Source organism: Mastigoproctus giganteus, chromosome 13 (assembly GCF_048544385.1).
Source record: "Mastigoproctus giganteus isolate SK-2022 chromosome 13, ASM4854438v1, whole genome shotgun sequence".
NCBI classification, from domain to species: Eukaryota; Metazoa; Arthropoda; class Arachnida; order Uropygi; family Thelyphonidae; genus Mastigoproctus; species Mastigoproctus giganteus.
Window position 1 is genome coordinate 47,488,538 of NC_143587.1, and position 16,812 is coordinate 47,505,349.

Consider the following 16,812-nt stretch of genomic DNA (forward strand, 5'->3'; position numbering starts at 1 on the left):
CCAAATAACTTTTAAAACTAAAAACAAGATATCTCAGGATAATCCATGAAGGGGTTAATACACGAGTTGGAAGAGAAATGGAATGCTAACAGGTTAGCTTTATCCTTGGCTGAAGTGACAACAGAACCATCTGGTTTTGACAGACATGGGAGCAGAGATGGGCAAAAGTTGCGGCCAATAGCTTTGGCAAGAGATCAGAATGCTCGGCTACCATTAGAATAAGAAGCAAGTTTTCTTCCCTTAGCCTCAAAATCTAGTTTGGACTGATTAATAATTGCCTTACAATTGTTGCAAACTTTGCTGTAGGCAGAAAATGAAACTGAAGAATTGGAAACAAGCCAATTACGATATGCGACATTCTTCTCTTGAACAGCCTTAGCACATTTATTGGAAAACCAAGGTTTAGATAAAGAACGAGATTTTAAAGTGGACTGTGGGATAAAGGATTCCATTCCTACAAGAATAATCTCACTGACACGATCTAAGCAAACATTGACATCAGAAGTTTTGAAACAGTAATCCGACCAAGAAATTTTGCAGGTCATCTCATTTTGTATTCTTGTAATGCCAAACAACACGAGGTTGGTAATAGCCATGAGATAAAGGCTCTATTGGAGAAGAGACAATCACTAAGTTGTGATCTGAGATGCCTAAATGATCACTCACTTCGACCGTGTACTTAGAAGAGTTGTTACCTTCTATGTACATTAGTATGACCATTTCTAATGTATGACCGTGTTGCTGGCTGCACTTTCACTGTACATTTTTTTTGAAAGACAGCCCATGTTGAGTCATAAATTTCTAGAACCATCCATCAGAAGACTTGAAATCTTCAGTATTAATTTAATACACAAATGATTTAGCCTTACTTTTAAAAAAGATTTTTGTCTGCGGGATTTTTTTTTTTTTTTTTTGCACGTATTATTATTACCATTCTAAGTGTACCTTTTCACAATTCTGGTACTTCACATTTCATGCTGTGATCCTACCTGGTACAGATTTCTCTAAGCTTTTAATCTATTTTTATCTTTAAGAATAATGAACACTATACTCTTCAGAATGCTTAACTGTTTAGCAATGCTGGTCTTAGAATTTACACCATTACTTACAGCTTGTGAAATTTTAATTTTGCTTGAATTTGGCAAAGCTACCTGCTTTATAGGAGCCACAGTGGTATTCCAGGAAATGAATGTGCAGATAATGCTGCTAAGCATCCTTCCATCATATCCTCAACAAATGGGCGCCTCCATAGCCATGTGGGCAGGAGCAGCAGTGCGTAGCACATGCTTCTTGATTAGACCAGGGATCGAGCCCGTGACCACTAAATACGGAGGATGCGCTAAGGTCAGGAAATGACCACCGCATATCATCAGAGCAATATGGCCTTAGTTGCTAATGCTCCTAAAAACCAAATAACAAATAAATCCTCAACAAATGACTTAGTCCCATATCCTGATTATAGACATAATATACGAAGAACATCTATGGAACAATGGACACTTCTGTAGAAAATGCAAACAAATAACAAGCTGTTCAAAATAAAACTTGAACCACAATTATGGACTTCTAGCCTTCGTAAATAGAAAAGAAGAAGTAATCTTAGTCAGAACTCTTATAGGTCACACTCGCCTCACACCTCTCTATCTGCTTACAGGAAACGATCCTCTGCAGTGTGCACACTGCTTGCAACCACTTACAGTTAAACATATACTCCTTGAACATAACTTGTTCAGCAATGCCCGACGAATGTTTTTTAGTTTCATTTCAGATCCACAACCTCTCTCTCTCTAAATAGCGTAATAGGTAAAAAAGCAAATCTCTCCAAATTCTTTTTCTATTTAAAACAAATAAAAATGTATGACCATTTCTAACTGCTGCTCAAGCAGTTTTTTATATAAAAAAAATCAACTGATTTGGGAGGTGCAATATGGCCTAAGTAGCCCTTATGCCAGAAAACACCACACAACAGGAGCCACATCAACAAACAGTCTACACATACTGTATACTGAAATGAACTAGTCAAAGTTAATTTCGTTATACTGATTAGAGTGGGAAATCGCCAGTGGGTGATTTCTTATGGCCAGCTTGCAAGCTCATAATTTGTTTCAATGAATTAAAATTAGCATTCTTTCATTTGGAAATGCAAATATTGTAATTAAAAAAAGTAAAAATCAAGAGAGTAGTTGAGAATTTGTTCACTTATTTGTTCACATTTCGACTGTATTCGTAACCCCTTTTACCATTGTCTTTTTTTGTGAGGTAAACTGTTACTTATTTTTTATACATACTTCTGTGCAGTAGTTTATTTAGCACTAAAGGTAAATTTATTCTTTACTATGTTGCTTATCTTTGCTATTCAAAATATCCAGATTCCTCCACCCACCTCGGGTTCTTAGATCAGTGTACCATCACACTCTACTGTCCTTTTGTTTCTTTAATCCCTTTTGTCCCTCTTCTATCTATATATACGTGCATATAAAGCAAGATCATTAAAAAAGAGAATTCTATTTATTAGAATATAAAAAGCAGTATGAATGGAATTCTCCTTTTTACTGTGTAGTCTGAGCAAGAAAGGTTTCAATTCTGCACATTGTTAGCATCTAGAGACTAGGCACTTGTGAGATCTTTTGAGATGTTTAAGTTTTTGAATCGAGTGAGTAAGCTCAATGTAGATGGAATTCTTCCTCTTGCTCAGACTACACATAAATTCAAATTATAGAAGGATGGTTGCAGGATATATGTGCAGAAGTTTGCCTTCAGCCAACAGGTAGTCAGTTGTTAGAACAAACCTCCATCTGTTGTTGTTGGAAGCGGGTAGTTTGAATAAATTCAAGGAAGAACTAGACAGACTATTAGAGGGGATGGACAGGTGATAGAGTAAGAATGGGAACTTTTTTTTTTTGGCTGATGCTTATACAGCATCAGCCAAATGATGCAAGAAAGCTTGCTTTCTTGCATCATTTGCCACTACTAATATTATTGTGTTAAAATAATTGATAGCAGTATGTATAACAATGGAGTATTAAGTCAAATGCATCATCATTAAAAAAAAATCTTTAGTACAGCATTTCCCGAACTGTGTTCCAAAGAATGCTAGTGTTCCATGAGATGTGAACAAATGTTCTGCGAAAAATCATAATTAATAATTTAAAAAAATAAAATAAATAAGTTTTGCATATTTGTAGCATACACCACTTTTGTATCATTATAATTTTTAACATTTTTTTTTTTCTGGTTATTATATACTGGCATAGACTAATAATTAAATAGACTGTGGAACTTTATTTTGGTGGGCTTTGCATAGAAAAGTATGTGTAGGGATAATGACATCTACAAAAAAGTAGCAATGTGGTGGTCTAATATGGCATTCATATGCAATTTATCCTGGAGTATATATGGCGCCTCCATAGCCAGGTGGGAAGGAGCAGCAGTGCATAGCACATGCTTCTTGATTAAACCGGGGTTCGAGCCCGTCACCACCAAATATGGAGGATGCAGAAAGGTCAGGAAATGACCACCACATATCCCGGAGCAATATGGCCTTAGTTGCTAATGCTCCTAAAAACCAAAACAACAACAACATCCTGGAGTATATGGGTTGAAGGAAAGAGGGAAGCAAACCGATATCATAACTAAACTCACTTCCTTGTATAATTATTTTTTGATAATTATCAGTATTTTGAAATATTATTATTAAAATAAATGACCATGGATTTGTGGTTGAAAAAAGGAACTTTAAAATGAGAAGCAAAAGTACTTCTAATATTGCAACTGTGGTCAATGAAAACGAACATGATATTGTTGCACTTCAAAGTGAGGATGAACAATCGCAGCCTTTTTTCCCCAAAAATCGGAAGTGAAAAAACAGGAACCAACTGATAAAAGACCAAAGCAAAAGTATGATGACAGTTATTTGAATTTCGGCTTTACATGTGTTGGAAATAAAGTGCTCCTGATGCACAGTGCGTTGTATGTAATAAAATATTAGCAAATAGCTCTTTGGCTCCCGCTATAGGCCTATACTCTCACTCCTAACCACTCGTAGCCCGAGTGGTTAGGAGTGAGAGTGCTTAGCACGCGTTCCTTGAGTGGACCGGGGTTCAAGCCCGTGACTACTAAATACGATAAATATTTGTATTGACGATTTATTGTAAACTCTACTGACTTGATTGTCATGCCAGAGTATAAACAGAAAATTTTAAAATTGTGTTTTGTAAGTGTTCCATAAATATACTGTTAGATGAAAAGTGTTTGGTTACTAAAAAAGTTTGGGAAATGCTGCTTTAGTATACTTCAAGTTGATTTTTACAATTTAAACTCTGATCATTAAAATTTATAACATGCTAACCTCAGTTTTTTTGACATAATATTATTTCTCTTAAAAAACTATTAGCTAAACAATGCCACCAGAGTCTAGACTAAAAACTATAGAATTATATCATTAATATCTGGATACCTAATATCAAAAAATAACAGGAAAACTAATTTGTGATGAAACCTTTAGCTTTTTAACAGCCTCTAAACTCTGAAATGCTGCTCTCCACCAGTTTTTGTAAATGTCCTCCAATATTTTCTGCCATTCAGTCTTAAAAGTGACCACCAATACAGCTTTTTTTTGGGCATTCTCTCCTCACATGAACCCGACAACCCAATTCATCAGAGGTCCTCTACAGGATTGAGTTCTGGGCTAGTCAGTCCAACTCTTTGATGCTCATGTCTTCAAACCAGTCTATCACAGTATGACCTGGATCATTGTACTGCTTTAAGTTGACTAAAGCAAAGCATTGCTGTCCAGGATGTCTAGATAGATCCCAGCATTCATGATTATGTTAACAACCAATGTTCCCAGGATAAACCATGCAAAAGAGCCCATATCATCGAACCAAACTTCATTGTTGTGGTGATACAGTCCAACAGAACTTTCTCCAGGCATCCACCACACTCAAATGTGTGGTGGATGTTAGCCTGGTAAACTATTTACCATGACTCATCTCTCCAAAGTACAGCTCTTCATCAAGAACAGTGGTCCTCGCACCAGGCTAGACAGTGTTTACCGCATTAGTCAGGATGATAAATGGTTTGTCAAGGGCCACATAACTGTGGTAACCCATATCATACAACATCCTATACACTGCGCTGATGCTGGCATGTGTCCCAGCCATCTCACTGAGGATCTGTGTGTGCTGAAACAGTGTTGACCTGCATTCCAAATGGACAATTCTTTACTGGGCTCTCCTGTTACCTTCCATAAGCTTCAGAGGTTTTCCAGGTTTTCATGATGGTTTCAGCCCCAGTCAGTTTGCAGATCATATCACCAACTGTCAACCTAGGGATCTTTAGTATTGAAATGTTGTGTACAGACTGATTGCTTGTATGGCACCCTATTATCATTCTACTGCTAACTCCATCAATCATGGTTTCTTGCATTCACAATCTACTGTGTCTTCAATGGCCTACAAGTAAATTTATAGTTATCTGACATGGTTCTCGGGTAGAACAGGACTAACTGTCAATGGAGAGCTGTCCAGATATTAACAGTAGGGCAGTGTACACCTTGGAATGAACAATGAGTGAGTTCAAACATTTATTCGTTTTTGTTTAGACTCTTTCATTTTAAAATATAACATTAAGAAATATTTCCATAATGAAGCTTTGTCTTTAAATATAGCGACTTTTTCAAACTTTCCATTTACTTAAAATATCACTCCATTATTTCTAAAAAAAAAAAAAAAAAAAAAGTTCCAGATGTTGGCTACACTTTTTGAATGTTCCTTAATCTTTTATTGTTTTAACTTGAATCTCTCAACCAATCAGAGTTAACTTTTATGAAATCAAAATCTCTTACCTGGTTTTCTTCAGATTATTGGCAACTTTCATCCTTGTTAAACACAATTGTTACTTGTTTTGGAAAGTGAAAATTTGCTTTTATCATGAGCAAATGTCTGGTGAAAGTTGAGTTCAAACTTACTTATTTGGAAACAGCATTAAATCTGTGATATCATGTGGCATGTGCTGGAGGGAAATTAAAATGGCTACTAGAGTAATGTAAATGTGAATTTTAATATTCCTTTGGTATATTTTTTACTTTTGCTCTGCATCCCTGGTTTTGTTGGAATCTGAAAAAATATATATCAGCGTGTATGCCTTATGTGCCAGTTCATGTAACAATAGGCGTAAGGATTTGTTGAGAATACCATGAGTTTGTAATAAAAATGACCATCGTGGGTCAGAAAAATTACTTACTTCTAGAGGAATGTAGATGTCTAACATTAATTTATTTTTGGTTTTGATTACTAATCTTACATGGCTTTATTTCAATTTGAAGCATGTTAGTTGGATTATAATTATCTGGTGGACAACAACATAATTCAGATTAAAAGTTTTTGGTCAATAATAAGAGTTATTTTACCATTTCAACCATTATGTGCAACTGATTGTGCAAGTGGAATTCTTATTTTAATTTCTGTCTTTTTTTCCAGATTTTAGTAGTAGTTTTCAGCTAGCACAGCCTGGCATTCAAAACACACCTGTCATTATTGTCCACAGTACTAAAAAATAAAATAGCAAACCTTTATTATTACATCAGTTTCCGAGATTGATTTCATTTGCAGATTTATTGTAGACTTATTTGTAAATATTGTGCTTGATTGCAGAAATTCAATGAAGTGCAGAAGTGGTGAGAGAAAATCTGACTCTCAAATTATTTAAATATTTTTAAAGTAGTGTATAAGGAAAATCTTAAGCCTTATTTTAAAACTTTTATTGCCATATGCTTATGCATTTTTGCCATATGCTTAAAAATATTCCACAGGATACCTCTGTGTAGCATTTATGTTTATGAAAATATCTCTGTTGATTTTTAATCCTGTTCTGTGTTAATTTTTACTTTTCAATGAAATTATTTTTAATGCCATTTTATATTAATTTATAAAAAAATTAATTAAATAATTAAAAAATATTTATTATATCTACTATAAAGATAATGAATACCTTAAGAAGTACCCCTTAATAAGGCCGCCGTAGCCTAGTGGTCAGGCGCGCGGGTGCATAAGTACACGTGCCTTGAGTGACCGGGGTTCAAGCCCGTGACTACTGAATACGGTGCTGTTTCTTGTATTCTGTCTATCTTGTGAACTCCTCTGACCGTTTGGTCGTCCCGGAGTATAAACAGGAAATTTATTTTATTTATTTTACCCAACTTTACATAATTGATTGCCTTTATTCCAAACATTTCCATGGTATTACAGAGGATGCAAATGCCCCCATCAGTATGACTTTTAGGGATGTACCTGCAGGATGGTTAAATAATGTACTGATTCTTGCATACAGGTGTATCAATTCAGCATTACTGACAAAAACTGAATAAATAAAGTTATTTAATGCTTCTCTAGCAAAAATAGTATAACTTTTAGGATCCATTTTGTATACTGTTAAATTTCCATTTGAAATAAAACATGCTGTTCATTTAGAACTTAAACTAATAAAGTTAATGAAAGCACCATTGCCTATATTCATTAACCTTTTTTGACCCATTCTCTCCTCTCTGAATTGTTTATTATTATCAAGCACTTCGTGCTCTCGAGCGCTGACAACATTGCTAAAGAAAATACTGAAAACTTGTTTACTCATCAGTTAGAGTATCTAGCACAATGACATACCGAGTATGCATGTACTCTAACATGAAAGCATCTGTTTGAATAAACTGGCGTAGTGAATATTTACAAAAAACAAAAAAAAAAAATAAGTATTAATTATTATTAGCCATATGGTGCAAGGAAACCTGAGGCTTATAATGCACCAGCCAAAAAAAAAAAAAAAAATCCTGAGTTACCCTGAGAGAGAAGTAAAAAGGAATCACCAAGGAAGAGAAGAATGATATCCAGCTCAAGGATACTGGGTGTTCCAAGCCCATACTCACCAGATGTGAGACACCATTTCTAAATGATAAGAACAGTTTGCTATTTGCAAGCTTAAAATATCAGCAATCAGATGTCAATAAAAAGTTCATTAATTAAGTTCTTTTCATTAAGCTTATCATTCATTTTATGTATATGAGAAGGAAAATATCAAGATAATCAGACTACAGATTTCACTGGAACAATTTTAATTTTCACATGTCTGGAGAAACTTTTCTGCAAATTCAATTCTCCTATCTAGATTACCTTCATTAGGCATGTGATTCAAACTTTCAATCCTGAATCATAAAATTCTTCTTACTGGAGTTGGAGATACTGCATTTTCAGTACACTTTTGAAAGCCTTATTATTGTTTTTTTGGGGGAATAAAACCAAAGCTACTTCATCTTTCTAGAATACATATATATATATATATATATATATATATATATATATATATATATATATATATACACATTCAGGATCATTTCAAATAACACTTCAAAGTGTTATTTGAAATGACAAATCTTTCAATAGGTACTGTACTGCCATTTGTTATGTGTGTCTCAGTAATTGAAGATAGTTTATAATGGATGGTAATACAAAAATGGATTTTCAAATTGGGGACAGCAAGCATTCATCAGCCATTATCTGATTTTGGTTTAAAAAAGCCAAAATTTGTTTCAATTCAGATCCAGAAGTTAATGAAATTGAATCAAATGATACATATACTGAAAAGCATTTATGTACAAAGTAGAGCCCGCTCTAGCAAAAAAAAAAAAAAAACCCTCCCTTTAGGGCATTTTTAAGAAACTCACTCTGGAAACGGTTGATACTAATATTATATTTTTTCAAGCTGAGTATTGTCTTCACCTTGTAAAGAGATTAGCAACAATTCCTGTTTCCTCAAAATTCTTAAGTATTTGATAGATACCTGTTTTGAGATGATGCAGAATCAGAATGCTTAGACCATTCTCTTTTGATAATTGTCATCCCATTTGGACATTTCTTATAAAGTTATATTTCAAGAATTCTGTCTTGGGTAGTTATTTCAACCATGATACATATGAAACTTTACTTCTTCCTGCAACAAACAAACAAACAAAAATATATTTTCCAAGATATACTTTTAATGTGTACTCCAGATTTTGGTGCACCCTGTATAATAAGAGAAGCATAGTAATATTTGATTTAAATTCAAATATCAGAGTACTAGCAATATTTCTAAAAAAATTATAATTCTCATCTAAGTTGAGCAGCATTAGTTTTACTCTTGAGGTTTATCAAATTTAATTTTTCTTTTTCTAATGGTAACAAATTCTCAAGGTCAATTAATATAATAATCATAAAATTAAGTTGTATTATTGTTAATTTATATTTTAGGCCCAGCAGTAATTCGAAGTCCTGATAGGATTCAGGCTGATGAATGGACTTCAATTGTTGCTGAACGAGATATGAAAGAAGGTTCTTTAATTGTAAATGATGGAGTTGCAGCAAAGGGTATGTCTCCTGGTCATACTCGTGGATTAAACTTGCGCCTTCCTCTGTATATTGGAAGTGTAGATAAACAAAAGATAACAGTGTCACCATTTGCTGAAGTTACTCATGGTTTTGATGGCTGCGTTGCACATGTAAGTATGTCCTTTGCTCTTAAAATAATCAAATTAGCATTAGTAAAGGCATATGATGCAAGAAAGCAAGCTTATATAGCATCAGCCAAAAAAACCCTTCCCATTTCATCCATTCATTCATTCCAAATTTTTATCTAGTTCTGCCTTAAACTTATTTAAGCTGCTGACCTCCACTACAACAGATGGACATTTGTTCCAACTGTCAACAACCCGCTGGCTAAAGGTGAACTTCTGCACATCTATTCTACAATTGTCTTTCCTCAATTTGAATTTATATTCCCTCAGGTAAGTAATCCGAGCAAGAGGAAGATTCCCATTAGCATCGAGCTTGCTCAATTGATTCAAGGCCTTATACACCTCAATTAGATCACCTTACAGGTGCCTAGTCTCCAGAAGCTGCAATTTGCAGAATTTAAGCCTTTCTGGGTAACACCAAACCTTTGTTCTTAAAATGAGGCCTCCAGACCTGTATATAGTACTCAAGATGTAGCCTGACCATTGCCTTATACAAGGGGACAATCACCCCATTATCACTGCTAGCAAAATTCCTGTATATCACTGACAAGACACCATGATCTGCTCCTGCACCCTTTATGCACTGCTCAGAAAACTTCATACCTGACTGCACAATTACCACGAGATCCTTTCCATTCTCCACTACCCTCAGTGTAGTACCAGCCAGTTGATACATTACTCTGGGGTTACTGTTACCCATATGCAGTACTTTACATTTGTCAATGTTAAACTTCAGTTGCCACCTCTTAGCCCAACTGGTCAACTTTTCCAGATTCTGTTGCAGTAGTGTATTGTCATTAACAACCCTGCCGACCTGCATATAGTCTGAAGTATTAGACATTAAGCCTGTTATATATCTTCATCAATATCATTGATAAATACCGAAAACAACAATGGGCCCAACACCAAACCCTGGGGGAGTCCACTAATAACATTAGTCCATGAAGAGCAGTGTCCATTGATAACCACTCTGTCTTCTCCCACTCAACCAACCTTTTATCCATTAAAGCAACTTGCCCTTAATACCATACTGCTCCAATTTGTATAGTAGTCTTCCATGTGCCACAGTATCAAAAGCTTTCCTAAAATCGAAGTATATGATATCAAAATATTCTTTGCATCCAGTTCCTTTGTGACCACATCATAGTATCCAATCAAATTTGTCAGACAAGACTTCCCCTTAGAAGCCGACTGGGCTAGCCGGGTGGGTAAAGTGCCTGCCTGGCAACCCAAAGGTTGCGGGTTCGAATCTCGCCTCAGGCTTGGATTAAAGTAGAAAATGCAAAAACCTTGGGAGGTGCATTATGGCTACAGAAGTCGATGTGCCAACAACTAACCAAAAAAAAAAAAAAAAAAAGCCTTCCCCTTAGCAAACCCCATGCTGTGTCAGAACCATAACTGCAGTCTTGTCTAAATGATCCTACATCACTTCCTTAACCAGTGACTCCATTATTTTCCCTAGAACAGAAGTTAGACTACCAAAGATAATACTCGATACTGAAAAATATATATAGCATTATAACTGTGTTGGAATACAAGTTTAGGATTATAGTTTTGTACTGAAACTGAAATTTTATTGAAATTAAATCGAAATCATGACTCAGAGCAGCAAAGCAAAAGGCTCAAGCTAATGGGAGTGCTGTGGCTCAGGGGAGAACTGAGGGGGGCAGTTGCCCTCTGAATCACAGCCTTTTAAAATGCACTGTTTGCGTGATGTTTTTGGGGCAATCGGGTATGGGACATGATATTGCCATGGGGGATGTCTGTGTGTGTGTGTGTGTGTGTGTGTGTGTGTGTGTGTGTGTGTGTGTGTGTGCGTGCGCGATGTAAGGAGTGTAAGGATATCAGGCAACAACTCCGTGTTGTTATGGGCCTATATGAGAGCTTGAAGGACAGGGTGGATACCCCTCGAAGGATCTAAATTGAGGGGCCCATCAAGCTCTCAGCTGCCCACATCAATGCCAGAGCTTGCCCTTGGTCATCATGCAACACAGCGGCAACCCCCAAAACAGAATGCGCTGGTACCACAGCAAATAGTAGTTGTTGGTGACTCTATTGTCAGGGAAATGGGGAACATGCTTTGTAAAAAGGATAGATGGAACAGGACCAGGGTATGTCTGCCAGGGGCAAAGGTCGATGATGTTTTAGAGCGGATATCATCTTTTAAGGGCACAAAAGGTGATATAGCTGTACACGTTGGCACAAATGATATTAAGAGTAGGAGACCGGCAGAATTACTTGAGCATGCTCAATGCTGATGGGATTCTTTCTCTTGCTCAGAATAATTACCTGAGAGGGCATAAATTCAAATTGAGGAAAGACAGATGTAGGATAGACATGCGGAAATTTGCCTTTAGCCAGCATGTGGTTGGTTGGTGGAACAGACTTCCATCCCTTGTCGTGGAAGTTGATAGCCTAAATAAATTTAAGGCTCAGCTGGACAGGTATTTCGAACGAATGGAGGGGTGAAGTGGAAGTGGTTTTTTTTTTTTTTTGGCTGATGCTGCATAAGCTTGCTTTCTTGCATCATATGCTATTGCTAAAGTACAGGTCACTGTTGAAAAAAAAGCTGTGAAGTAGGGTTGAATTTGAAAGTGTCTGCAATTCTGCCCAGACACGATAGGAGGGAGTATATGATGAGAGCCTTCTCGATCAATTTGGCCCTGGAAAGATTGTGCAAGGCTCAAGGGGTTGAATTTTTTCAGCCTGAGCTGTACTTGTTAACAGGAGAGACTGCTTCTACAGGGATGGGATACACTTAAATAGAAAGGGTGCAAGAATATTTGCTGATGCTATCGAGGCAGTGTTAGGTGGGTCGGAAAACTGCTAGCTTGGGGGGATACAAGGACTAATAGATTAACAGTAGCCACTGCCAGAGGTGAAAGTGATTCTTGCACTGCTTCTATTGGAATTAGCAGCAGCCTGGAAAACAAGATGCAGGATATTTCAGAGACTGCTGGGAGTCATTGCGGTACAAGTAAACACATGGGTTGTGTTAGGGTAGCTAAGAATAGGAACAGGTGCATGTATAGTTGCGTGTACACAAATGCTAGGAGTTTGGTAAATAAATTTGATGAATTTGAGGTATTGATCAAAACGTCAAAGGCATATATTGTTGGGATATCAGAGACATGGTGTCACACAGATATAAGGAATGCATAACTGGAATTTGGGGAGTACAATATGTACAGAAAGGATAGACAGGAAAGGAAGGGAGCAGGGGTTATGCTATTAGTTAAGAAACACATAAAATCCAAGGAAGCGAAGCCAGTCGACATCGCTGGAAAGTGCAGTGTCGAGTCAGTTTGGTGTGACGTAAGCATTGGGAAATCAAAATTGAGAGTAGGAGTGCTATAGGCCTAATGACTCTGATGAGTATAATAAGAAACTGTACAGAGAAATAGTGAGCCAGTAAATCAGAGAGTCTTATAAATTTGATGAATTTGAGGTATTGCTCAAAACATCAAAGGCAGATATTGTTGGGATATCAGAGACTTGGTGTCACACAGATATAAGGAATGCAGAACTGGAATTTGGGGAGTACAACGTCTACAGAAAAGATAGACTGGATAGGAAGGGAGGAGGGGTTATGCTATTAGTTAAGAAATACATAAAATCCAAGGAAGTGAAGCCAGTGGACATCGCTGGACAGTGCAGTGTCGAGTCAGTTTGGTGTGACATAAGCATTGGGAGATCAAAATTGAGAGTAGGAGTGTGCTATAGGCCTAATGACTCTGATGAGTATAATAAGAAACTGTACAGGGAAATAGAGTGGGCCAGTAAATCAGAGAGTCTTATAATGGGAGATTTTAATTTCCCAGATATTGACTGGAATTTGTGGGCTGGTCACTCACACACTGGCAAGGCTTTTGTGGATTTATTGGATGATTGTTTTCTACATCAGCATGTTCGGGAGGCAACTAGAGGGAGTAATACTCTTGATCTGATTATCAGTAGTGATTCTTCATTCATTAAGAATCTGCAGATAAATGAACCACTAGGTGGCAGTGATCACAGTGTGCTGAAGTGGGATTTACTCAAAGCGGTAACTACCATTAGGGGTAAAGGGAAGGATTATTGCTTTCGTAAAGGCGACTACGATGGACTGAGACAGTATTTAAATTCTATACCGTGGGACCAACTGATGATGTTACCAACAGTAAATGCAAAATGGGAAGCATTCAAAGAACTTATCTTGGAAGCTACTAGACTTTACATACCAACTAAGAAATATTGTTCAAGGTTTGGCCTAAATGGATGTCAGATGAACTGATGAGGCATATGGCAGAGAAGAAACATGCATGGGATACATACAAATTAACACATGACACAGAAGCCTATGATAGATACAAGTTGATCTGTAACCAAGTTACAAAGGAGGTTAGGCAGGCGAAGGCAGATTACGAGAAATCTTTGGCAAGGGATGCAAAGAGAAACAGCAAAGAGTTCTTTACTTATGTAAACTCTAGAAGGAAGGGGATGAATCAGATTGGTCCACTTGATATCGATGGGTCAACTGTTGATGATCCTGCTCAGGTAGCTAACAAACTAAATGAATATTTTGCATCAACATTCACACATGAGGAGTTATTTAGCGAGGGGAAAGCCAGAGGTGTATTCAACTCTAGCAGTAAGCTAGAGAATCTTGTAATAACTGAGAGTAAAGTGGAGGAGAAATTGTTGAAGATAAACACAAGAAAGGCACCTGGGGTGGATGGGATCTATCCAGTTATATTAAAGGAGGCAGCAAAGGAAGTAAGCAAACCCTTAGCCATAATTATGAGAGCTTCCTTGGACTCAGGGGAGGTACCCATAGACTGGAGATGTGCAAATGTGACCCCAATTCACAAAGGAGGATCAAAAGCTGACACAAGCAATTATAGACCTGTGAGTTTAACTTCTGTTCCAGGAAAATTAATGGAGGCACTAGTTAAAGAAGCACTGCAGGATCATTTAGACAAGACTTCAGTTATAGCTCGAACACAGCATGGTTTTGTTAAGGGGAAGTCCTGCCTGACCAATTTGATTGGATACTATGATGCAGTCACAAAGGAACTGGATGCAGGGAATAACTTTGATATTATATACTTGGATCTTAAAAAGGCTTTTGATACTGTTGCACATGGAAGACTGCTGCACAAATTGGAGCAGTGTAACATTGGAGGCAAATTGCTGCTGTGGGTAAAGGGGTGGCTGAGGGGGAGAAGACAGAGAGTGGTAATCAATGGACACTGCTCGTCGTGGACTAATGTTATTAGTGTAGTCCCTCAGGGCTCAGTGTTGGGTCCATTATTGTTTTCTGTATTCATAAATGATATTGATGATGGTATATCAAGCTTAATGTCGAAGTTTGCAGACGATACAAAGGTAGGCAGGGTTGTCAAGGACACTACTGACACTATGCTGCTGCAACAGGATCTGGAAAGGTTGAGCAGATGGGCTGAGAGGTGGCAAATGAAGTTTAACATTGACAAATGTAAAGTACTACACATGGGAAACAGCAACCCCAGAGCAACGTATCAACTCTGTGGTATTGCACTGACAGTGGTAGAGAATGAAAGGGACCTGGGGGTGGTTGTGCAGGCAGATATGAAGTTCTCTGAGCAGTGCAGACGGGCTGCAAGAGTAGCTCATGGTGTATTGTCAATGATATATAGGAATTTTTTTAGCAGGGATAAGGAGGTGATTATTCCCTTGTATAAGGCAATGGTCAGGCCACACCTAGAGTACTGTATACAGGCCTGGAGGCCTCATTTCAAGAAGGATGTAGAGCTGCTGGAACGAGTACAGAGAAGGGCAACAAGATTAGTGAATGGAACAAAGGGGTGCTCTTACGAAGAAAGGCTTAAGATTTGCAAATTACAGTGTCTGGAGACTAGGCACCAGCGAGGTGATCTGATAGAGGTGTATAAAGCATTGAATGGTTTGAGCATGCTCAATGCTGATGGGATTCTTCCTCTCGCTCAGAATAATCACCTGAGAGGGCATAAATTCAAATTGAGGAAAGACAGATGTAGGATAGACGTGCCGAAATTTGCCTTTAGCCAGCGAGTGGTTGATTGGTGGAACAGACTTCCATCCCTTGTCTTGGAAGTTGATAGCCTAAATAAGTTTAAGGCTCAGCTGGACAGGTATTTTGAACGAACAGAGGGGTGAAGTGGGAGTGGTTTTTTTTTTTTTTTTGGCTGATGCTGCATAAGCTTGCTTTCTTGCATCAAATGCCTCTACTAATGCTAATGCTTATAATGGGGGATATTAATTTCCCAGATATTGACTGGAATTTGTGGGTTGGTCACTCACACACTAGCAAGGCTTTTGTGGATTTATTGGATGATTGTTTTCTACATCAGCATGTTCGTGAGGCAACAAGAGGGAGCAATACTCCTGATCTGATTATCAGTAGTGATTCTTCATTCATTAAGAATCTGCAGATAAATGAACCACTAGGTGGCAGTGATCACAGTGTGCTGAAGTGGGATTTACTCAAAGCGGTAACTACCATTAGGGGTAAAGGGAAGGATTATTGCTTTCGTAAAGGCGACTACAATCGTTGGTCTGAGACAGTATTTAAATTCTATACTGTGGGATCAACTGATGATGTTACCAACAGGAAATTCAAAATGGGAAGCATTCAAAGAACTTATCTTGGAAGCTACTAGGCTTTACATACCAACTAAGAAATATTGTTCAAGGTTTAGGCCTAAATGGATGTCAGATGAACTAATAAGACATATGGCAGAGAAGAAAAATACATGGGATACATATAAATTAATGAGTGTCATGGAACCTATAATAGATATAAGCTGGTCTGCAAACAAGTCACAAAGGAGATTAGGCAGGCAAAGGCAGATTATGAGAAATCCTTGGCAAAGGATGGAAAGAAAAACAGAAAAGAGTTTTTTACCTATGTAAACTCTAGAAGGAAAGGGACGAATCAGATTGGACCACTGGATATTGATGTTTCAACAGTTGAGAATCCTGCTCAGGTGGCTAACAAACTAAACGAGTATTTTGTATCTACATTCAAACATGAGGAGCTATTCAGGAAGGGGAATGCCAGAGGTAAAGTGAACTCTGGCAGTGAGCTAGATAATAACTGAGAGGGAAGTGGAGGAGAATTGTTGAGGATAAAAATAAAAAAGGTACTCGGTGTGGATGGGATCTATCCAGTTATACTAAAGAAGGCAGCAAAGGAAGTAAACAAACCCCTTAGCCATAATTATGAGAGCTTATTTGGACTCAGGCGAGGTATCCATGGACTGGAGATGTAC

At 37.4% G+C, this 16,812-nt stretch overlaps 1 protein-coding gene across 11 annotated transcripts in view; it reads left to right on the top strand.

Annotated features, from left to right (window-relative positions):
* Window positions 1–16,812, top strand: part of trol (terribly reduced optic lobes) — a 1,731,230-nt gene that overhangs the window by 1,601,278 nt on the left and 113,140 nt on the right. For all 11 annotated transcript variants that reach the window (XM_090387691.1, XM_090387694.1, XM_090387699.1 and 8 more), the window contains one exon: window positions 9,279–9,526. In XM_090387691.1, the coding sequence (XP_090243817.1) occupies window positions 9,279–9,526 (248 nt within the window). The remainder of the gene's footprint in view (window positions 1–9,278; window positions 9,527–16,812) is intronic.